Below are 24973 nucleotides of genomic sequence, written 5' to 3'. Positions count from 1 at the left end.
TGAAAAGATAAAGAAGAGAAAAAACAAAAGCAAAAATGAACACACCAAACATGACAGAGCACCAGACACACGATAGACTGGACTGTAGCACCTGTAGGTATAAAGTCCATTGGATTTAAATAAAGTCTCAGATTTTTATTTGGTTTTTTTTGTTGTTGTTTTGTGTTTTTTTTTTTTTAATCTGGTTCAAACCACATTAAAAGTCTGCATTTCTGCTGGTCTGCATAATGCAGCTTTGCTTTTGTTATTTTTTTTAGTAAATGACCAATGGTGTTTAATAAATAAAGGACTTATATATACATGAAATTAGGGACAGTGAAAACAGAGCATATTGCAGCAGTGCAGGTCAAAACATTAGGCTGGACTCAAAAAATTGCAAGCCTTAAAAAATTGTCTCTTTTTTGTTTTTTTCTCCCTCATCTCTTTTTTCTGTTTTTTCTTTTTATTGAGGTAAGCATTTCAGTGCCTGGAAACCTGCACCCTGCATGACACAGAAGTAGCATTCCCTTTCTAGGAGCTCACTACTGAAACGATAAGGAGGAGAAAAAAAACAAACTGAAAAACAAACACACACAACATCCCTCTCCAATTCCCCTGCCAGCTCAGCCTCAGCTGGAGCTCAAGTGCTCCTTTATTTTAAGCCCAGACTGAGGTGCTTGTCATGGAGAAAGTACTTAAGCATGTGTCTAATAACGAGCACATGACTTGCCTTGGTCACTCTGCAGGGATCACTCTGAGGTCCAGCTGAGAACTCTCAGCCAAAAACTGTTTTCAATTAAATGAAAACTTTCATAGAGTGTGTCAATTTCCTGGAAATTATCTGTATGATGTGAAAAATAACATTCCCAAGAAACTTGAGTGTCCCTTGCTCCCTCCTTCCCAACGTATCCCCAAGAAAAATCAAAATTGAGGGGAAAAAACCAAGAAATGCAGCCACTTCTATTGCTCATGTGCTTAAAGTTAAGTTCATGCTTAAATACCTTCCTGAACAGGTGCCTATGCCTCTACCAAGATTAAAAAAAAAAGCATGTTAGCAATCCACAGTACATGAGAATTTTTTTTGTTGGTTTTTTTTTTTGTTTTTATGTAAAAAGATGATAGCATCTGGCATTTTCATCACACTGTAGACTTTGAGATTAAGAATACTAGTGCTAATAACAAATACACCAACTAGTTCAAAAGCTAACATCTTTCAGATACAGTACCATTTTACAGAGATTTCTTTAAAAAAAAGATTTTTTTTTTTACCTTGTGTGAGCCAGGCAGGCTTATTAAAAGAGAACATTTTGTGGGGAGAGAAGGGGTGGGAGGGAGATGTACTACAAACCTTGCAGAACTTTCTATTTATCTCCTGCTAAGAGTTCAAAGTTCTTCCATTTTCAACCAATCTTCTTCAGTTAAAATGTATTTTAGAGACTTTATGCAAAGGGAACTATTTGTCATAAAGTCTAGTCACACACACACGCACACGCAAAGATCTTTGACCTATTAAAAGAGCGCCCCCCAAAAAAATGGAAGATACCTTTTATAACACTGAATTAAAAAATAAAATAAAACGGTCAGAGAAAGAGAGAGGGAAAAAACCTGACCACCGTGGAACAAGAGCAGTATATTAAGGAGAGAGAGGAACACTGCAGAACATCGGTGAGGGTGATGTCCATTTTGTGTTTTGTGTGTAAGTGTCCGTAACTCATTCCGAATCGCTGCTGTCTGAGCTGGAGCCACTGGAGCTGCTGCTCCCAGACTCGGAGGAGCTGCTGCTGCTGAGCCGGGAAGGGCCTCCGGAGGGAGCTGAGCTGGATTTCTCTGCGGGGAAGAAGGCAGTGATGTGGTTACTTGCAAGGAACTGAGAGAGAGAAGGTTTGCCCACAGCCTTCATCCTCCATGGCTTCGTTCACAACTTCGTTTTGCCTGGGCAGCTTATTTACCCGCAGCCTTTGCTCGCTGCAACAAGGCCTGTTGTGTCAGTGAACGGCAAGCTTTCTCAGGCTGCAGGTGACCACAAAAGTTTGGGTGCTGCATAGGAGCCCTACGGGAAGGCAATGTCCTCCATGGCCCTATGGTGCTTATGGTGAGACGGCGCAGAGCACCTGGGGAGCTGTGTTCACAGCCTCATGTGCTTCAGCGCAACCTCTGAACACAAGAAAATCCTGCCTGACTTGCGCAAAGCCGGAAGAAGCTTAGTTTGCACTGGAAGAACCTTTTGTACCATCTTTCACACTATTGCACTACGTGGGGGCTTGGGCTTTTTTTAATCCCACAATGGAGAAAAATCACCTGCTAGATGCTCCGCGGTACTGGTCTGTACACACAGTCCTGCACAGGCTAACACAGAGGAGAAGATCCTTCTCCCTCTGAAGGATGAATTGCCTCCAAGACACCCCACATTTATCACCCAGGAGAGCTTCCACCTGGACAGGGACCAAAGCAGCCCCCACACAGTAGCTCAGTGCCCAGCAGTAACTGGCTGTACCCCGACACTAGTGGCCAACTGGGGTAATTGTCACAGAGATAAATCCAAGGCTACAAGGCGGCAGTAGTTTTGCCTCAGTGAGGAAGTCTATCTACATACACAACTTTTCGGGCATTGTTAGCACAGTAAAACCAAAGCCTTTACCTTTCTTTGCAGGTTTCTTGTTGTTGTTTAGCTGCCCACTGACGTCCTGTAACCGTTTTTCTAGTTCTTTCTTCTTTTCCTGAGCTAACTCTTCTTTTGACTTTGCTGCTTGCTTTTTCCCACTTGCAGCTGTGGAGGAGGAATGCACAATTTCTGAAACTGCATGGTTGCAGGCAAAAAAGAGTGGACATCACTATTTTACAGGGCATGTAAATCTGTGTGACCGCTCTGCAGTGACGCTGCTAAGATCAAGTGACCACACAGCAACTACACATCCCAGATAGAGGACAACACATGAAGTTGTCTAAATCATCCAATCACCATCATCCTGTAACATGCACTTTTTAAGACAGACCTTCTGGAAAGTATTTTAGAAGATAGAAATATCCATGTAATAACCTTGTAGTTACAGGTTACTTACCAGCCAGTTATATGGTCAATAGTTACACATTTGTAATTACAGAATTGTTACATGGGTTTTCTGCCCTGTAAAATAAAGTGTCCCATTAAAGGTTGTCAGAAGTAAGCATCTGCCATTAAAACTGAAGATACCTCACGCAAGAATATAATGTGTTTTATGTTGCTTTAAATATAAAACAAAACGAAAAGGACAAATTAAAAAACAACTGAGGCAAAGGCTGGCAGACAGCAGGAAAGTAGCTGCATCAGTTAGGATGGAAATGATGAGAAGCACCAGCAATACTCATACTTCTGAGCAGAAGAAATATCCCTCCAAAGAAGGAGTAATTGAACACAGGTGTTGGCCAGTATCAGAAGCACAAAACAGGGGCCAGATATTTTGCCTGATCCAGCAAGGAAATACCTACGTTTCTGTGTGCTGTTTTAAAGCAATGATTTAAAAAAAAAAAAAAAAAAAAAAAGAAATCTGGACAGCACAGTCCTAAGAGGGTACGTCCCTGAACACTAAGCATTGCAATAGACACCAGACAGCAGGAGAGTCCGGCTGGGGTCAGGCATGCCGGCCTGCCAGCCCAGGGCATACCAGTCTCAGAGGAGTGGACAGACGGACATCTGAGGTTGTCTGCGTTACTCTATGCTTTGGTTCCAAAACAAAAGAATGGTTCTTATTCCTAACCACTCTGAAGATCTTTTCCTGAGCTATTTCAACAGTGCAGGGCTCGGGGCGGGGGGAAATCAAAGTAACATATTAAAAAGCAAAAAGAAGGGTCAAAGTCTGAGCTTTGCTTAGGCCTACCTGAAAATCCTGTGGTGAAGAAATGGAGGTGCTCTGCAAGAGTTGCGAGTAGCTATTGTGTTATACTCTTAACAGGACAACTCCCTCTTAACCAACAAGCAGATGGACAGAGCCAGGACCACTTCAGGTAAGTGATCCTATTGCTATTCAGCTGGAGCTAAACTCTCAAGGGACCGCAACAATTCACTCTCTGTGGATGAGGCACAGAGAAAAGTCCGTCCCATACTGTACCATACACTCGGCAGCGCATTAACATTAATCCTCTGATCTGATAGAGACTGAGGGTAATAAGGTGATCAGGCCATCTAGGAAGAGCAGTTCTGAGGTGAATATACAACTCAGACACTTACACCCAGGATCCACGGGTTGCCCAGGTAACTTTGTGCAAGTCATTTATTCCCTTGGTGTTTCGGATCCCAACCACGCTTTTTATTTCCTTCCTAATTAGATGCTAAACTATTCAGGATAAGAAACTGATCCTTCTAGACGAGTGCACATAACACCCAACACAATGAGACTGAAACCTTTACAAGTGCCTTCTAGATTCTACATAAGTAATAAAGGCATCACAGGGGTCTTGTAGAGGAACACAATAGCCCTTCAGGTCTCCACGGCATGACATCATGAGAAGAAACGACAGAAAAAGTAGAAAGTTTCTGTACATTTTCACAGGAGAAAACAATCTCTAAAAATCCCTGTCATCACATACCCAACAGCTGGATAAGAGAATCCCAACACACATGCCCTGACTCCAAAGCTGAGCCCAAGAGCTGGTGGGGGAACACGTGCCCCAGGAGGTAACTTACAAAATGGTTTCCTTTGTTTTTTCTGTAAACAAGATTTCACGTATCTCTCCAGTTCTCGTAAAGTTGTGGGCTTCAATGTTTCAAAATCTATTTCTATCTCATCGGGATTGGAGTCTCTGAGGGAAGGTTCCCGCGACTGGATGATGTGCACCACCCTGCCCAGCTTCTCCCCAGGCAGGCGGTTGATGTCCAAGCTGAGTTGTCGTTTCTCATCATAGGTCATGGGCAGACCTTCCTCCTCCTCGTCTGAATCGTAGGTTGCAGACGCCTGTTTGCCTCCTTTCTTGGGCTGCCTGGGGGGGGGTTGGCAAGCATGGAAACATTCATGGGTATATAGCAGCAATGAACTCATTTTTCTACTCCCCTTGTAACGAACGTCCCAATGCTCTTGGCTTTGAACCTCTAGCCAGATGGCTCAAACAGCACCACAACTTCTGAAAAAGTTCAGAAATCCGAGATCAGCTGTTCTACTCCTATTATATTTCAGCCCTGTGAGGCATGTCAACAAACCCATGTAGCAGCAGGGGGGCAAGCAATGTCATGGCACGTTCTTGCCAGCTGCACAAAAGGCAAAAAGCAAAACCTTATCTGAGAGTGATCAGGCAGGGATTCTGAGTTGGACAGTGGAAATAGGATGGTTCCACTGCCAGCTCTTAGAGACTCCCTGGAGTTGTCTGGGAATGGGGACACTATTCAACAGCAAATTAACTGCTCTGACAACCAAGCTTCACCAGGAATTCACCAGGGACAGGAGGGACAGCAGAACTGGGCTGGAAGCTCTTGGCATTCCCCTTAGGGCAACTTGCAGAAAGCAGGCTCTCACCTGTTAGCTGTGGTCGTGCTGTTTGCTTTCTTAGCTGGGGCTTTCTTCTGTTGGGTCTGTTTTGGTGGTTGAGCCACCTTGGGTTTCTTCTCCTCCTCAGCTTTTACTTTGTGCTTTTCTTTTTCCTTCTCTTTATCTTTCTTTTTCTTCTCTTTTTCCTTCTTCTCTTTTTTTTTCTTTGGTTTGTTCACTGGCGCTTGTGACAACGCAGCTAGCTGCTCATGGACGGCCTTTAGCTGAGGGACAACAGTGAGAAAATAAATGAGACTTCAAGGCAAGATAACCAATGCCTCCACATACCCTTCTTCTACATCCTGACATGTAAGTATATCCCAAAGGCAATGATCAAGCAGTCTAGTGATTGAACTCAGGAGATATTGCTTGATTTGGAATTCTTTAAAAAATGCAGTGCAAGTGTGCAGAAGTTGGCTCAAATGAAAACATCATTCTTGTTTTACAGGGGCAAATAAAAATTCATCTTAATAGCTCCGTCCAGAGTACTGACAACTTGGCCTCTGGAATCCTGGGTTCACTTCTTGGCTCTCCTACTAACTTGCTTTGAGACACCGGATAAGCTATTTTATTAATGCTTTGTTGTATTACAGTAGCACATGTAAGCACTGTAGCAGCTGGCATTGTATACCTGCATAATAAGAAAGACCATGGCTTAATCATTTGCAACCACAACAGTCAAAATAGCTCACTTCTACAGACGGGGTACAGGGGGACAATAACCCACAGGGAGCTTGTGACAGATTTTGTTACGCCTGAGCTCTCATACCAAATGGGTGTCTCTGTTCTTCCCAGATCCCTAGTATTGTCTGCACCTTCATTCATACTCTAGGATCCCAGAAGGAAGCACAGAGCATCAGCACCGAGAATGGCTATCTCGAAGAAAATTAACATTACGTCAAACATGCACTTATTTCACAGCTGAGCATTCTTCCCCTTTAGCTGACAGAAGGGGAGATTGCTTTGCTGCATCTCAGCCTAGATGGGATTTTTAAGAACAAAATTAAACCCTTCCTCCTGCTACGCCCTTTCTACTGCACAGACACAGACATACAGCTTGGCCATTGCAATACCTGCTCCTGGAGCTCCGCCAGCCGAGTCGCTCGCTCTTCTTCTGAGTCCGAGCTATCTGAGTCAGAAGAGCTCTCCTCGCTGCTGTGACTGCTCTCTGTGCTTTTGCTCACCACTGGTGCTGTTGGTGGAGGTGGGGGTGGGGCCTCTGCAGGCTCATCAGGCATCTTTGCAAACCTCATCTCAAAGACATCCTACAAAAAAGGGGGGAAAAACTGGTGATAAAAGGAGCCTCAGCCACCAAGACCACAGTTTGGCCTTTTAAACACACCTGACACCCCACCATGGGTCAGGGTCTTACTGCACTACCCAAGGTGCTGCACAAGTAAATAATAACGTACGGATGGGCATACATATTCTGTAAGCCCAACAAAATTCTCCCATTACTTTATACAGCAATGAATATAACATTTTAGGAGCGGAATGTGGCATTGGGCCATGCCACGCGAAGAGCACAACAGTTCTGCAGCAGAGAACATGGCTCTTTCCAAGGGCTGGAGGAATCACCAACTCTCCCTTGTTGGTGCCAAGAGCAGATCCATGCCTGGATCTCTGAATCGACACCTTGTAGCTGAACTAAACGTACTCTGGAAGACGCATTTGCCAACACCTTTACCTGTAGCTTCCTGGCCATGGCTACCACTTCGTGGTCTGGAGGATTGTACTTGTAACAATTAGAGAACATTAACCGAATATCTGCTGCAAAACCTTGTGCATCCTGGTATTCCCGACTGTCCATTTTTTTCTGCAAACAAACAAGCCAAAGGGAAAGGGAAGAAAAAGCCATAAGCAAAAGGCATTTGTAGCAACTGCAAGGAGGACATGTGCATCTTGGAGACAGCTCAGAACAGCCTCAAAAATCACATTTGTCTAAGAGAACAGTAGTTTGATCTGGCTTACTGGTTCCTAAATAACATTCAGAGTTTCTGCTTTTAAAAACAAGCAAGCAAACACACACCAGACAACCAAAGAAGTTGATATTGCTCCATAACAGTTTAAACACTTTAAGATTCTAAATTTGGGTTGTTTTCTTTTTCTAAGTAGTGCTACATAAACCTGTCAGGGTCCACATCCTATTAGAAAAGAGAATAATTTAGAAAAAGTGTTTGCTGGATCAGAAACTAATGTAAACAAGGCTCATGGACAGGAAGGGCAAGAGTCAACAAACAACCAAGTTATAATTACAGGAATACCTTAAGCATGTACTTCTACATGCTGCCTGGGTATATTTGCCCTGTAAATCTGAAAGGGCCAAAGGATCACGACCATCTAAACTCTGACTTCCTGCTAACACAGGGCATGAATTTTGCTTGGCGATTCCTACAGCGAGATAGGCATTTACAGTTAAACTACAACACCTACTCTTGATTTAAAAGTCCAACTGACAGAGAACGGATACAGAATTCACCCTTTATGAACCTATTCATAATGTTATTTCCTAGTGTAGTGAGGATAAGTACCAGGAGCTAAATATTTGCACCTTGTTCCTTTCTCTTATTTTTCAGCTCTCACTTTTGTCCATTTCTCCTGCTGTTTGGGACTGAATGACTTGGGTTTGGAGAACAGTTTATAGCATTCCTAGAACTTAATTGATTTTATGTATATATTACTACTATGTATAAAACTTAGCTCAAATTACTCCTACCAAAAGGAAAAAGCAGCTAACACTAGATTTCATTTGCATTTAAAAGACCTCGGTTTAAAGAAATTCTCTGTTTGCCAAATGCTTGCAGGCCTCCATTTTGTATGTCTTGTGCACCTGTATCCCCCAATGAAGGGAAGGGGCTGACTTGCAGACAGGCTGCAAACACGATCGGGGAAGACACATCTCCCATCCGAGCAGAAAGCAGGGGTGCTTAGGGTCTGTAACCCACGCTGGAAGCCTTAACGCAAGCAAAATTCCCATTTGTTCAATGGAAGCTACTGATACTTCACAGCTACACGGTAGACCTTGTAACTATCTTGAAACACTGCCATGACTCCTAAAACTGTTTTTGTTCTGAATAGGGCAGAATTTCACCTCCAGGCATGCAGCTTCAGAGGGACCTGCACACCGGGTGGTGACGTCCCCGCAGCCTTACTCCCTGCTGTGCTGCAGCCAGACATCTGTCAAACTTTTGTCAGGAGACCTCATTCTCTTGGGGAATAAACTAGGAGAAAGCCTCTGAGCCACAGCACAAAGACAGGAAGGGAAATAGGTTTGTGCTTCTCCTGTCTGAAGGAGAGCTGTTTGTTTGAAAAGCATCTCAGGCCAATTCCAAAGCAAAACATATGTTCAAACGAAAGGGCCCATTTATTTTGAAATAAGTCTTACTGCATGAAAGGCCTTTTTGATGCACATACATTTGTTTGGCACATTCAATGGCTGATTACTGCCTATGAAATACATTTCAGTGTCTGAGGCTTCGCTTTCATCCAAACCAAACAGTTTTCTAGCCCAACAGTTTTAATCTGTGGATTTTTGTTTTGTTTTCTTGTAAAGAATAATTAACTTAACAAAAGGAAAAAAAAAAAGGACTCTAAATTGGTGGGCTGGAATATCTTTGGTTACAAATTCACTTTGAGATATCCAGCTACTTAAAAGAAGTTCTTACATTTACAATTGCAAATCAGGAGTCAGAGAAGCAGGACTGGCAGAGGTGCTGGGAGGCCAGCTAGTCCATTCTCTGCCCTACGCAATGTCTATCACAGCAATCTCATTTTTCCCTCAGCAATCAAATTGATTAATATTCTTTCATGTTTAGACATTAGGAAACAAATTTCTAATGTGTCTCTTGCTCTAAGGTAAGCCTTGACGTGCCCAAAGAGGATGCAGAGAAAACTTCATTCCCTCCCTTCTTGCAGCAATCTTTTACACATTTGAAGATCTAACATGTCCCCTTTCCATTTTCTCCTCTTCAAGACTAAACTGGACATCAATCTGCCCTCAAAGCACATGCCTTAGGCATGGCATCAGGGCAAAGTGCTGACGAGGGACTGGGCCACACAGGTCCAGCGACTTTAGCAGAGAAAAATCCATCTCTACCAGCTAATGAGGACTTAGCCTGATTTCTGGGGGCCTAACTGCACCTTACAGAAACTGCCTCAACAAGAGCAGCTGCTTTGTGAAGCTGCATTTGTACTCTAAAATAGGTGCAACTAAAGAAATATTTAAAAATTCCCCCAAAGAATGTCTCCTCACATTCAAGACCCTGAACTCAGCTGCTTTGAAACCACAGCAATTCACTACAAGGATATTAACCAGCAAGCATAGTTAGAACCCTGGAGGTAGCGTTTTATTCCGAAAGTATAAACACCTTGTATAAAACCTTTTGCATGGCGAGGACTGTTGCTTGTTTACCACCAAGTAAACCAAAGGCAGACACATCCACATTGCTGCTGCTGTGACCCGGCAGCCAGAGGACGGAGTGGGAGAAGAGGTGCTCCAGGTTCCCCCCAGCCCCATCACGAGCACAGCACCCTGCCTCCCCACGCCAAAGCTCCCCAGCATCAGAGAGGGGGACGTGAAGGTACTGCAAGTAGGCCCTGTCTGCCTGTGGACAGGACAGTGGAAGCACAGCGCTGCTACAGCTTCATAGCAAGTGTTTCACCTACTATGGGGAGTTAGGGCTGCTGACTCTTAGTTTTTAAAGTGTAACCCATGCCTCTGCCTCCCTGTTCCCCCATGCTTTCATCCTTTCCTCTCTCTACTCCAAGCAGTTCTGCTCTTTCCCCCTCTGTGATGACTGTCAGAGAATTGAGGTGGAGATGAGCTCACTGATCCTGTCCCTTCGGCTCTCCCCACTCTCAGTCCTAGCTCCGGCACGGCACTCCAGCACACCCCTCTGCTCCTGGCTGCAACAAGCTCAGCTACAGCCCCTCCACCTCTCACCTGCTACCGGCACGGTCATGAGTCAACCTGCCTCCTCCACTGCACACAGAGAAAATCTCCACCTCCTCCTGAAGCACACCTCTGCTGGGTGCACAGCCTGAAAAAAAAAATAAATGCTCCTGGACGTGAAGGATATTCTCTGAAGAAAATCAAACCTCATATAACCAGAGAACCAAAGTAACAAGCAACCAGATATTGGGGAATCTATTATAGCTGCAGCAACGCTTATGTTTTACTTTCTCACATAATTCCTTCAAGGTTAGTTTGAAAGCCATTAGTTGCGCTGCTTTACCACAGCCATTGTCACTTGTGCAGAATTAAATCTAAAACCTTTCAGAGCCACAGAGAAAGCTCCTGACACTGGAGAATTACACTGCCTGCAAATGGCAGGTTTCTGTTCCATGCAGTTAACGTATTATAGACTGCATCTCAGAGAAGTCACACTATGATCTACAGGCCAAGAGCAATGATAATAAAACACTCCATAAAAAAACAATACCAGACAGCACTTCAAACAAGTTTATTAAGAAAAATCCTACCACGTGGAAAGACAAATCCAGAGTCTTTGCATGTAAAAGACTCCACTGGGTCTCCAGTGGAGACCAGTTTTCTGTCCTACACTAGTAAGGTACAGAGGGACAGTATCACCTGCACTTGCAGAGAAAGTGCAATCAGAGGTGTACACTTTTAAAAAGAATGAAGTTAGGACTATAGAGATTTAAGTGTGAAGAAGTCACCAACTCAAGAAATCACAGTTTTGCACCTAGATTTTGCAGAATACAGCACAGAATGCCTTGCAATAAGAAGCCACCTAACCAGACATGGAAATACCAGCTTTGACAGAGTCAGGATTTCACTCTCTCCATCTCTAATCTTACTGCATTCACTCAGGGCTTGATCTACCAGGCTGCAGGTATCTCCGGAGACCCACAGCATCCCTAGGAAGTCAAGGCAATGTGACTGAGCTGAGAATAGGTCTGAAAGGACTAGGTTTACCAGCAGTCCCACTAAAGTCAGTACAGTAACTGAATGAGTTCATTTAGGATGTGATCATCTAACGACTTGTGTTCACAAGACTAGCAGAGAAAAGGCTATCAATAACACTTCATCACTCTAATGTGATAACAAAAAGAACAGTTGCACTCAGGAAGAGATGCTTCTTCCCATCTCAGTCATTTCTGCAAACCAGACATACTTTGAAATTCCTTTAAAGCTGCTGTCCGGTTTATAGACTCTTAGAACAGATTTTGACATGTAGCCTATGATAAGCATGGACAAATGTAACTGCATGCACAGTAAACAGAACATCATATATAAAGGTTCCTGATGCCACTTAAGTACTGCACCTCTCATATGACTTACAGAAGAACACCAGAAACCCCACCTGCAACCTGCTCCTGCTCCCAGCCCACTCACTGGCATCAGAGGAGCAAGGCCAGACCCACTCAGCTGAGAAGATGGTGACCCCTGGAAGGGAGCAGATCAGAGTGCGTAAGCGACCCTGCTTTTAGCAGGGGGCAGGCCTCCTGACTAAGCTGAATTATCCATTAGCCTATGATCCAAGCCGTGTGGATGGACCTCCAAGTTGGTGGAGAAGAGCAACTCCAATGCAAATTGAAGTGAGCCAACCTTTACAGCAAGTCATATAGTTAAAACAATGTACAAGGATTAAGTGGGTCTTCAGCACTGGGCATCCAAAATCAGCAGGATGGCAAATGCACTGCAGTACCAAAACTGAGGGGAGCTTCTTCCTTCCTCATCCACACTCAAGAGCAAGAGAAAATGGACACTTACACAAGAGAACACTGGGACCTTCCTCTATCAGCAGAACATTAAAGTCAGGTAGCCAGCTTTGCAGACTAGCATGTTCAACCTAGCCATTTCTCCTGCTTTTACCACTGTATTTCAGGCTCCCTCGTCTTGCCTGCAGCTCAACTCACCCTTCGCCTTGCCCTCTTCTCCTCCCAGGAAATTGCTGTAGGCCTTTAACACAGCTCAGCTTAATTGCAAGTCAAAAATACTGCACGTTGCGCTGGCTTTTATAAACAAAGCAAGGGCACTGCAAGCTCAGAAGAATGGTCTCCAAGCCTAGCTCCACCAGAGCCTGCTTCCAATGCTTTTGCCAACTCAGAGATGGTCTTTTCTATACAAACCCAATCAATAATAATAATAATAATAATTAGTACTTAGATAGTGCCTTCCAGGTATCTGTCCTCACAACAGCCCTGTGAGGTAGGTTAATTATTATTATCTCCATTTTATGACTGGGAAAACTATGGCACAGAGCTGCAGGGAAACTTGCCCAGGACCATAGCATTAAAACAACAATTAAAACTCAGACACTGGTAACTCCTGGTCTAATTCTCAATGCACAGACCGTGACAACTATTCTCTCACCACTAAATAATGCAACTAAAATACTTGTAAAAATGTTGCAGCTGTAGTAAGAACCTTTGCAGCATCATGGCTGAATGGCATGGCATACCAGAGCACGAGACACTGCTTCCAGGTACTACATAGGATTTGCCAAGGAGCATGAAAGGAATCATGAACGCAGCTGCCCTTTTGTCACCTGGGCATTTAGACAACCCCAGGCATTGGCTCAGATGGCAGCAAAACACTTCCGGCATGCTAACGAAAGCCAGCAGAAATACCTTAACTTCCTGCACATGGAAGAAAGTCTCACCTCCACCAACACTGATTCCAATGGCCGGCTGACAAGCAGAAGATGAGAACTAGAAAAAAAACACAGCTTTGCTCCATGGATATTTAGGAGGGATTCAGAAAAACCTCCCAGTCTACTGGGAAAAACACCTTTAATATCAGACCATGCTAAGCTAAGCTCTTGAAGAGCCAAGCATGAACCACACAAGCATCACGGTATTTCCTCCCCTCCCCGAGTACCAGGTGATCATCACGTTCCGGGTGGAATTGCTCAGCGTAAGCCTATCTGGACCACACATCATGCCAACAAGTAGGCAGGCAGCAGTTTCTGGAAATGGGATACTATCAATCGAATCCTATGAAATACAGCACCTCTTCTTCTCAGAGTGCAACACAATCCCAAGGACACAAGTTTAAATAGCCGGACTATCCACAAAGAGGAGAGGATGCCATTGTACAGTCTGCTTTGCAGGGCAGAAAAAAAGATGTCCCAGGTTACGGGGAAAAAAGGAGAGGGGAAGGAAACAATATAAAAATATCCAGATGATATCCAAATAGGTTCAGTTTTCCACCCTTGTCCCTTCCCCCTCCCCCAGAAGGAGCCAGTCCTCTGCAACCAGAGGGCTGTGACACCCTGCAAAAGAGGTGGTAAATGTGGACGTACTTTAACAGTACTGAGATCCATGGGGTGTTTGATAATATCATGATAGTCATGTAATTCCAAGGCCTCTGCATCAACAGGCTTGTAAAAGGGCCATGCATAGGCTGCATGCTTCTTCGAGAGCATCTCCTTGAGAATGCTGTCACAGTACTTGAGGTGCTCAGAGAGTTTGCCCTTCTTCCCTGCATGCTGGGGGACCTCTCCATCTTCAAGGTCTTTCTTTGGTGGTTTGATGGGCCGGCCGCCGCTCTCCCGTCGAGCGATGATTTTGGCCTGCTTGGGGTCCGAGAGGGGCGTGGGTGACTCGCTTCGGCTGGCAGTGATCGCGGAGGTGGTGGGGGTTGTCGTGTCTGCTTTCCGCTTCACTCCCTTTTTCTGAAACAGCAGATGGACAGGCCTCATGAATACGTGCCCAGCTCTCATGCTACTCTAGCAGAAACCTAGCACAATTCATCCTTATTTTTGAGATCTGCCTGTCCCCTGACAGAAAATAAAATTACTTCACTGGGATAAAATGGGACTTGTGACTAGGGGCTTCGACACGCAATTCAGTGACTACAACACGATGTATTACTACATGTCATCTGAGCCACAGTAACCAGCCATTTGCAGATCTCCAACCCAACCCCAAACATGATGCAAAGTGTGTTAGCTCTATGTATTTCACTGAGATTTAAACTAAGGACTCTTACCTCATGTTTGCCAAGGGAAAGGAGTGCGCCCAGTCGACTACTGCAGCTCAGCTGATGCATCGTGACTTAGTGTGTGTCAGTAACTTAACCACATGTCTGAGTCCCCAGTGGCAGGATCAGGCTATAAGTTCTGAACCAAAGCATATTAATCACCAAAGACCCATGAGCCCTCACTCCCTTGTGTTTAGTGGGTGTGCTAAGGTAGATTGCTTATTATGGACAAGAGCAAGAATTTAATGATTTTGCCTTAAGCAAATAAAACCTCTCTCACATAAATTCAAGCTGTGACTGTCCAGTCAGCTCTCTCTTGTGCTCCTATGAAGGATTTATTTCTCTGGAGAGAGAGAGAAAGGGGGGAAAAAAAATGTTCCTTAGGGAAATCTAAGGGAAGTCTTAAGTAAATCCCAAGCAGAATTACTTTTGCAGTGTGTATTTGGCAAACTCACTTCTGGCTTCATCCTTGAGTTTTAAAATTAAATTGATTCTCAGAAGCGAGTTATTTGGACAGAAACTGAAGTATGAGACAGGCTCCTGAGGAGGACAGCTTAGCTGCAAGAAGATCTGACTTACAATTTCTCTAGTAATTCCAAACTATAGGGTTAAATAAGCAAAACAATTCTGTGGCTCTGCTGGCCCATGCAGCCTCACATCGGAAAACACCAATACTGTTGCAGTTAATTTCCCAGTTTAGAAAAAAAATAGCTTTCTCTGAGCTATGCTTTCATCATTTTTAAAGCAATACATAGCTTGCTAGGAAAACTGCGATTATTTAGAGCAACGTGTTCATTTACCCATAAATTAACATAGTAAATAGCAAAACACCAATGACAACTCCCAGAAAGTTCCTCAGTAAGGAAGACAAAACTAATGCACCCAAAACCTGCAGGCAACATTGGTCTCCTCCAACTGGAGTGACAGGCTTGTCTTGAACTGGTTTATGGCAGAGAGGAACATGCCTAGTGCTGGAGCCTGCAAACCTTAAAGGAATAGTCCCAGTGAAATCAGGGGGTCAGTTACAGAGAGAAGAGATGCTTTAGGCTGTATGGTGCAAAATGGGAGAACCTCCAACAGCCTTCTGGTTCATGAAGCATCAGCACTGGCTAAGGCTATGGTCAGATGAGAGCTTGTAACTGAGTTGGAGCAATTACAGTTGACATCACCTTAGCTGGGGTGTGGTAGAACTGGCAAAACTTTTCTCAACCCTTTCAAACTCAACAGCAAGCACTTGTCTGGGCACACCCCAAAGGGACAACGATGGCCAGAGAGGCAAGGAGTCAAATGCGAAGAGAAGGACTGTACATAACCAGCAGCAAGGGGATGAAAATAAAGCACTGCTTAGCAATATTGCCTTCTGAAGAGGAAGGGGTCGAGTTCTCCATTTACCTTGACTACCGGTGGCGTAGGAGGCACCACGGGCATTATCGGAGCAGCAGGCGGAGGGGGAGCAGCGGCGGGAGGGGCAGGGACAGGCGGGACATTAGCAGTGATGGTTGGCACAGGGGTGGCAGCAATGACGGGCGTCTGAGACACGGCCGGAGGGACGTTCTGGAACGGGGCCGGCGGGGAGACGGAAGACACGGCCACTGCTTGCTGCGCTCCTTTCAAACGACAAAGTGAAAACGCGCTGCAATGTATTGATGGTTACAAGTGCCAACAAGACATTGGGAACAAAGTGACACTGGTGCCGCTGGACTGTGCAATCATGGGCTTGGCAAAAAGCTCCCAGTCCAGGGCCACAGGAAGAGCACAAAGGACACAGTGTGATTTGCTTGATGCTATTACCCAGGGGTCAACAAAAAATGAGAAATCACTGACCTAAGTCCTCATACCATAAGCTTTAGGCCAGCCACATGCATGCAAAATACTTCAAGCTTTGCACATGGGGTGTGTTGCTCTGGGACAGTCTTTATCCCTCTCGTGCTCTCAGAGCAACCCTGCGCTCAGCAAAAGAGCAGGAGCTCAAGGAGAGGGAAAGGAGGGAGATGGCTCTTTTGGACAGCTGCTGTCCTGCACAGACCTCAATCTGGGAGCATTTTTTCTATGCATGACAAACTCCCCTATTGCCAGCTAAACACCCAAGAGTCCAAAGTACTTCACGTTTGCCACAGGTTATACAACGAAAGAAATAGAGCTGGGAGTAGAGCCTAAGGCTCCTGATAGCCAGGCAAATGTGTCTTATGCTACACCTGCACTGTTAAAGAACTGCCTACTAGTGTAAAGTTAAGGGGGACAAATCTAGTAACTAATAACCAAAGTAGCAATACTCCTCTATGTTTTTATAGCAACTTTTATCAAAGGATGCTGAAAAGACACATCATCACAAATTTCTCTGAGCTTGGATGAAGTTGTAGCTCCATTTGGCACCTGAGATGTGGGAAAACAAAGAGGAACAGTTGACTTTGCCAGAGCAACAATTAGACCTTGTTTACAGAAAAAAAATTTGCAACAGTTTAATTCAGCTCACACAAGCTCCTTTATGAACTGTTTTACCGTGCTTACAGACATTTTAGTCATAAATCCATCTAAAGTCAACTCCAGGTAAGCTGAACTAAACTTAGTTTCTACTGATATGCAGTGGTCCACACAGCTTGTTGCAATGGCTTAATAAATCCTTTCTGTTGATCAAACTTTATTCTATGATGTTGCAACCATGTGTGCAAAAGAAAAATGTTGTATGGCGTTTAGGGTATGGGCAAGATTTAAGTCCAAGTCTCTGCTGTGACAGACTTCTGCCAGGACCTCGGGTGAGCTGTATAAACCCAGGTCTATAAAGGCATTCCACGCCATGGTCTGTCACTTGCAGCAGACTGGTGTGTCTAACTACCTTGCCTCTTCTTGCCTTGGTTTCTTCTTTGCACACAGGAAGCAACAGCATTGCTCTCCCTCACTGAAGTGCTGCGTGGATGGATAAGTCACAGATGGTAGGATGTTTGTATGACAAATGCAGAGCGCCCTTAAGACAGACAAGCCCTGAAATGCTGGGTGAACATTATCTAGACATCTCACACTTTCCTCCACTGCTTTATCCGTTAGACTACATGCTCCCTTCCTAGCCTCTTCACCATTTGCAAAGCCAGGCAGCTTGAAAGGTGGGTCAGGCCTCAGCAACAGGCTCGTAACATTTGCTGTCACTGGATCGGGTTAATACCTGCACTCTGTGTGCCCGCTGACGGCTTGCGACCTTTGCCTTTAGGAACTGGGGGTAATAATTCGACTTCCTCCTGAGGCATCTGGGCCACCTTCTGCAGAAATATCTTCTCCAGGGCTTGGGCCATGAGGACGATGTCATCTGTGGGCTGCAGAAAGAAGAATACAAGCCCATGCTGTATCATCCACGTATTAGCAGAGAGGTTCAAAATCAGGTTTTGAAATCCCCAATGATGCTGCCCTTCAAAATAAGTGATGGTATCCAAGCTCCAACAATAAACAGACTGGCTCTTCTCCCTCCTTGCATGCTACCCTCCTGCTCTTCTATTCTGGTCTAGCATGCAATAATTACAGCCTCTAAGTACGCTGCATTCAGAGAGTTATCAGGACTTCCAGTAGGAGCCTAGTAACTAGCATCCTGTGCATCAGCGTGGAAGTAGCAAACTGGAACAGATGAGCTGTCCTCCTCTGCTTGCCAGCAGGTCCAGGAGAAGAGTGTAAACACATACTCTGTGGCTCAAACCAATTCATTTGTTTATTATTGTTCTCCAGTATGGGTCAACGATGACAAACCATTGTAGAAAACATAATACAAAGAATACAGGCTTTTAACAACCTAATAAAACAGCAAACAAGCCCAACCAAAAATAATAATAAGCTATCTAAAGGTGTGCAAGTATGGACGAGACATAGGCAGAGAACAGAGATAAACTTCCTGAACTGCTCTCTGCTGCTAAGAGATACTATTTACTGCTAGACAGCCAGTGTAACACACAACACTAATACCCCACATAACACCTGCAAAGCACTGCACAAACTTTAGCTCATCTTAAAGAATTCCTAACTGGAAATAAAAGGAGTAAAAACTTGCTACATAACCCCAAAGCAGAAATCTACCTATAATTAAAAGGCACATTTGCCATTTTAAGCAGTCTGGGGGAAGAAAGACACAGCACAAAGACAGCTTTGTGCATTTCAAGTAATGTGGTTGCAATTAGCGGCATTTCAAATCCTTGCAAGGAGGGCCCGGAGCACAGCGGAGCTGGCCCTGTTCAAAACCTGCATTATAACAGTTGTAGGTGGGTCTTTTCTAGGCAGTGCCCCGGCTAAAGCTTGTCCAGGCTCTTTACCTTGTTATAAATGTAACAATTTGTAAACATGGTGTTGAAATCCTGCATACATTCACTGGCACTCCAGTAATAGTTATGTTCCAGGCGCTTCTTGATGGTCCCCATGTCCATGGGGTTTTTTATTATTTTGTGATAATCCTGTTGGAGAAACAGGAAAGACGTTACACCTCCTGATATGCGGAGAGCATTGTTCACATCTCCTTCTAGTCCCAGCTTTCTCCTCATTCCCCCTCCCAAAAAACACATCCCCAAATTTTGTGGAAATCGCAAATAATATCTCTGCTTTCATTTATTTTCTAATTTGTAGCCTTTTAATCTATCATTATTATGAACTTGACTACAAAGCACAAGAACTCCTTCCACAACCACCAACCTTCCACAACTCCCCCCCAACACATGCTCAAACACACACACAAATCGCTACTTGGACATTACCAGCTTTTTATAAACACAGCTGGACTGGGAAGGCACTAAAGAGTAACGTGGAGGAAAACATGCTTTCTGAGCAGCTCTCCCTGGAAGCTGTTTGCAGCCTTGATACCCCTTACAAGGCTGTAGGTGCATGTTGGATTGTGCCACAGAGTGGAAGGGTGCCACACTTGACAGCTAGACTAACACTGCAGCGATGCGCTTCATGTTCACGTGGGACCAGAAGTTGGGGCAGCAGGGTCAGCACTAGCTTTGGCAGGCTGTTCAGTTTAACAGTGGACTAGCTGCAGTTTGGGAAACAGCATTTCTGCCTCCCTTTTTAAAAAAAGACTGCCTCTGGCACTTACAGAAGTTTATCAGTGCCAGCACTGGCTAAGACTGCGCTAAAAGTTTCAGTCTCTCTTTTAAGGGCATTTCAGTCCTTAAAAGGCTTCCACTTGTTAACCCAGTTTCTCTCTGGGCTGGTCTCAAGCATCTGTAGAGGCTGTGATTAGCCTGGAGACACTCTAGGCATGCAAGGTTATACGCCGTAATTTTCTCATGCTGGAGAAGAGCAGGGAGCCCTCTCTCACTGCACGTGCACACAAAGCCATGTACAGCCACTGGCCACTCTCTGAGCCCAACCCTCAAGCACGACCCGAGATACCAATATTTCCAGGCAAGGCACACTAGGGCAGAAGAGGCAACCCTGCTGGCTACTGGGCTTGCGCAGATTTAGGCCACACGTGAAAAACAACTGTTCTTCCAACTGACTCCTCCTTTAAATTTTCTGGTAACCTGCCCTAAAACCACCTCAAAATGCCTCACTGAGAAATTAAATCCACAAAAAGACAACACAAAGGAGCACAGACCTAGAGAAATATTATACAGGTGTTAAGCGTTTTACTCTTTTGGCTAGCACTTTAAGTAGTACCCATCAACAGCATTACAGAGTTCAAAAGACTCCTGATCTAGTCCATAAAATTGGGTTATAACCTGCGGTAACTGGAGCTGTCCTGACCTTACATCCCAGAACTCTGCTCCCTTAAATCCTGCATGAAACCCTCTTGCTCAAAGCATCCAGAGTTAATTTGCAATGGGCTGTCCGGCTGAGCAGACAGCAGGGTGGATGGGGGGTGTGTGTGTGTGTCTGTATTTAAGTGAAGCAGGTGGGTAGGGTTATGCCTCCACTGCTGAGTTTTTACACCTACAGAACCCCTTTGAAGAGGCAAAGAGTGTGTGGCTCCATTCCCTGGAAGAAAGCAGCTTAATAAACTTTGGTCATTTATGAATAACCGGGCTACATCTTGTACTATCTGGTCTGACAGAGACGGGAGACGGGGGGATATATATATATATATTTTATATATATATATATATATATATATATATATATATATATATATATATATATATATATATCAGGCACAGGAGGCAGATGAGTAAATGCAACGGTTCTGTTATTTCTACTTCCAGTACGGCATATGAAAACATCTAGCTCCAAAGTATCCTTGCTAATTAGCTTCTCCTGCCTTCCTCAACACTGAAGTCAGTGGCAAATCCAGGAAAGCCTATCGGAAACACAAGTTACATTGAGCCCGATGCCAAATGCTCAGAAGAGCGTGGGCTTCAAGGCTTTCACTCAAATTGGACAAAGGTGGGATAAGGGGTGAAGCCACATAAAAGTAACCACAGGTAAGCCACAAACAAAGCACTATGCTTCAGATGCTCTAAGACAGCTTGCCTGTGTGCTCTTCTCTTCCCTCACTAAGTGAGAAGTAGTTTTTTCCTTCGGAGACCTGCACCTCTCCAGCTCTGAAAGACACCATCTTCTAATTCAGCGAGTCAGAGCATTCAAGGAAATCCCCAAAAGCAACCTAACCATTCTGATCCAGTGATCTGAAAACTGATCTCACCAACACAACGCTTTCTAAGAACAGAATACCAAACAGAAGACCATAGATACGTACCGGCAAATTCAATTTAATTGCATCAACAGGTTGGTAGAAAGGCCAAGCAAACTGATGCTTCCACAAGGTCTTTACCACAACATTTTGCATATATTGCAATTGGTTGGTCTTCCGGCCAGGCTTATTAGGATTAGTGACCTCCGGAGGCGGTGGATTCACAGGGCCCTGAGGAGCCTGGATTGCTGATGTGACTGTCGACATTTTCCTGCTCTTGCTCTCACTCGCTGTCACAGCAGCAGCAACTGGGAGATTTTCTTTCTTCCTTTATGCTCCCTGAACGGGACTGACATCCCATTTCCAGGGTCCAACCATACAACCTAGATCAAATGAGAGGAAGAGGACAACGTGTAAATACAGATACTTACTCGAAGTAGGCATGTTCAATCAACAGCAGAAGTGTCTTAACTCAGGCTCTTTACCCCATCTGCTTCGTTCCCTTCTCACACACTTTATCTTGATGACGGGCACAGTTCGATACCCAAGAGACAGTAGAACAGCAATTCCCAAATTCAAAGCCTGCAGAGAGACAGTAAGCTTCACAGGACTAGTTCTTGCTGTATCTGGCTCAGGGAGCATCTTTGTGCAAACAAAACACATAGGGTAGTGTAAGAATACTGTTAGGGAATACAGTTAGGATGTAATACAGAGATTCCCACAAATGTGCTGATCAAAGCTAGTAAATCCATAGCTTCCAGCTCCATGTAAACTTAACTGCATTGTCTCTAGACCCACGCTGGTGAGCATTGAGTCAGCTTCCAAGTCCCTACACTGGTGCTACGGTTAGTCTAAGATCCCCTAATCAAGAGCAGACAACAGCTGTCAGAGGACCTCGATCCAGAGAAATAAAAGAAGAGGCAGAGGGAGGTGCTGTGAACAGTTGTGAATGAAAAGTGTCACCAGAAACATCCTAACTTGAAGTGATCTGCACTTCAAATCTCAAATGTCTTACTATTACCCTTACTACACATACCTGACTGGGCCCCCAGTTTCATACAGAAGTCTCAAGATACAGGCTCAATATAAATAATAATTAATATCACACCTATATCCCATGACGTGGCTAAGAGAGCCCTGTCATGCTCTCTCTTAAAGGCACATATGAAATACAGAGGAATACGCAAATTGCATTAATGTATTCTATTTTTTTCCCAGCAAACTCCAGGAAAAAAAAAGGTCTAGAATCACTGCGTTTTGTGTACCATGTGTTAAACAGCTTTGCTATGTCATCTTCCATAAACATTTGATATTTCAATTCACATCAGGACTGCAGCTACTCTTCTCATGGCAAACAGACCATAATCACTTTCTAGAGGCAAATTATTTCAAATAAATACGTTCAGAAAGCCACACAAATACTCTCACCGACATGTTTCTTAGTTGCACAGAGAAACATGAGCAGAGGCAGAAGCTGCAGTAATACAGGAAGAAGGAGAGAGCATTAAGAAATCCTAGGGGGAAAAAAAACCCTACCTCTTCTTTGATACATCCCTAATCATCTCTACTGAATATCTGGACTAAATATAGAACATCAACTTACCCTTTGAGTTGCTGATTAGATGATGGCAAAAAGTAAACACATACCTAATTTGGGGGAATTTTACAAAAATAGATGTGTACAAACATAAACAGATCTGCAGCAGAGAGGGATGTTTAAACATTGGTCTTCTCAGGCTTGCCCAGGTAGCGGAGGCATTTGCATTCCAGAGGCCAGCTGCTGCCCCATAACCAGCAGCTCTGTAACTAGGAGAACATTCCGGCACCCCGGTGACGTTGTGGAACCACAGCATAAAGCAGCCGGTGCTCTGGGTGCCACAGCCACCAGGGATGCCCAAGCGCTCCAGGTGTCGCAGCTGCTGGGTGCACCTTGCCATGAACCAGTTTGGCTTGGCTCACAGGTGTCCCTAGGTCCAGAAACCAGATCCGTTTTGTTTGTTTTGTTTTGTTTTTTTTTAAAGAGATAATTGTATAGTTAATTTTTTATAATGCTTCTATGGAAAATGAAATGGTTAAAAACCTAAAACAAATCTGTGAGTACGCGTGCTTATGTGTGCAGGGAACAGACAAGACCAGTTACGACTCTGCCACCATCCATTCACGAGACCCATATTTCAAGGATGTAGAAAAAGCAGAGATGACAGTAGGACTTACTTGTGCCATGTACATGGCACAAGTAAAGATCCAGAATCAGGCCTCTGGTCCCTATTCTTTGATAACTCAAGAGCCCAGCTTAGTAGTTCGAAAAGGACTAGTCTCTGTTCCCCAGCCCTCTCATCTGATCATGCTGGTTGCGCTGCTGTTGGCAGGCAGGGTGATCACCAAGCGGCCAAGAGGGATGCTGGCATCCTCTGGGCAAGGAATTTCAAAACTAGGATGGTTACTTGGGATTTCAGATTTGGAAGAAACTGGGAAAGCATTTTCTCCTGATGTTCCATCAACTCAAAGCAGCAGAAATATTGCAAAATGCAATCTTCAGATCAAGGCAGGGAAATAGATGAAGAATTAAAAAGAAGAAAAAAGATAATTGGGAAGTTTCACTCAGTCTCCTCCTGGCCAGCTCTCTGCATCGATTTCAGACCCCAAGGCCTTTGAGCAACACGCATCATCTGAGTGTATGCAACACTGACTGCAGGCCCCTGGTGACCACCATTGAAGCATTTTGTTTGCTGTCTTCTTGATTAACAAACTGAATCCAACGCAAGGATTGATGGGAAATAAGACACCCACAGAGAGCAATTCCTACTGCTATAAAGCAGTTCAGTCACAAGTTTGAAACTATGCAGTGTAACATAAGTCTTCCCTTTAAATAACCTAAGTTAAATACAACTATTGTCTTTTCATTTGAATTTCCTGATGTCCTCCTACCTCTCAAACTCCATTTGATAAGGATTTTTTTAAATTAATTTTTATTAAAACCCAGAACTGTAATTCAAAAAACACAGATCTAGCTCCTGCCTCTCCCAAACTCCCTCTCTCACCTTAGCCAAGGCGTTCAGTATCTTCACACCACAGCTCCTCATCTGTGCCATGGAGATAGTGATAGTTCCTTTCCGTCTTCATCTGCTCCACCCAGCCAGCCTGCAAACTCTCTGGGACGTGCACTGCCTCCTCACATGCACATTTTGATCACCAAGCTTAAACAAGGCTCGTACAGTCCACATAAGAGAAGCATGTAACAGTCAGTGACACAACTCAGAAAGGGTTTTAATTAAGAACATTACCAAAAGTGGGAGGGGCAGAATCATGACAGCCAACTCAGCTAGTCTTCTGACAGCTGATCCTCTTTAACTTGCATGCTCCAACTCACTGGTTATTATAACCAAAAGCGGCTACAAACCCAAACCTCTCAACAGCACCATCGTTTAACTGCTGGATCCTGCAGCTGAAAGACAGGAATGCTACCTGGGCTATCTCAGCAGCACTGGAAGTACCTGTTCCTGGCATAAATACAGCTTTAACGTGCGTGTGCCTCACTGCACCCTTTTAACCCTTGGTCCATCAGCTTCCTCATCATTTGCTGGGGAAGCTGCTTTGATATCAGATTATTCCTTAATTTTTAAAACTAAAACTTTGTTTCTACATCCATTCCTTTACTTCTAAAGTTTCAAAATATTATTATTTTTAAGAACGAAAAAAGCAGGATTATGAGGAACCTGGAAGCTGAGGGTGCAAATGCTTTGGAAATGTCCAAAAGTGTATGACATTGAATTCAGAGAGGCCATGGCCCTGCCTGAGAAATCTACTAGTTGTCAGACCTCATTTATCAAATTAGGAAAGTGAGAGGCATGACCATCTGACATCCCAACTTACCATGCAAATCATCCAACACGACAGTTAGGCTCACACACACAAAAAAACCAAGCTTACACAAATTGTCCCGTAACTACA

At 44.3% G+C, this 24973-nt stretch overlaps 1 protein-coding gene across 1 annotated transcript in view; it reads right to left on the bottom strand.

Moving 5' to 3' along the window:
* Window positions 1-227: 227 nt before the first annotated feature.
* The window catches only part of BRD3 (bromodomain containing 3), a 45270-nt gene continuing 20524 nt past the window's right edge, over window positions 228-24973 (bottom strand). The window contains exons 2-12 of the mRNA XM_009322050.1: window positions 21089-21405; window positions 18711-18848; window positions 17582-17729; window positions 15817-16031; window positions 13745-14116; window positions 7162-7290; window positions 6548-6739; window positions 5463-5698; window positions 4640-4932; window positions 2618-2746; window positions 228-1806 (exon numbers count right to left, since the gene is read on the bottom strand). Coding sequence (XP_009320325.1) covers window positions 1691-1806; window positions 2618-2746; window positions 4640-4932; window positions 5463-5698; window positions 6548-6739; window positions 7162-7290; window positions 13745-14116; window positions 15817-16031; window positions 17582-17729; window positions 18711-18848; window positions 21089-21289 — 2169 coding nt within the window. The 5' untranslated portion in view covers window positions 21290-21405 and the 3' untranslated portion in view covers window positions 228-1690. The remainder of the gene's footprint in view (window positions 1807-2617; window positions 2747-4639; window positions 4933-5462; window positions 5699-6547; window positions 6740-7161; window positions 7291-13744; window positions 14117-15816; window positions 16032-17581; window positions 17730-18710; window positions 18849-21088; window positions 21406-24973) is intronic.

The sequence above is a fragment of the Pygoscelis adeliae genome, unplaced genomic scaffold, assembly GCF_000699105.1.
Source record: "Pygoscelis adeliae isolate BGI_AS28 unplaced genomic scaffold, ASM69910v1 Scaffold114, whole genome shotgun sequence".
NCBI classification, from domain to species: domain Eukaryota; kingdom Metazoa; phylum Chordata; class Aves; order Sphenisciformes; family Spheniscidae; genus Pygoscelis; species Pygoscelis adeliae.
Note: the sequence above shows the minus strand (reverse complement) of the source record. Positions and strands in the feature narration are given on the sequence as shown.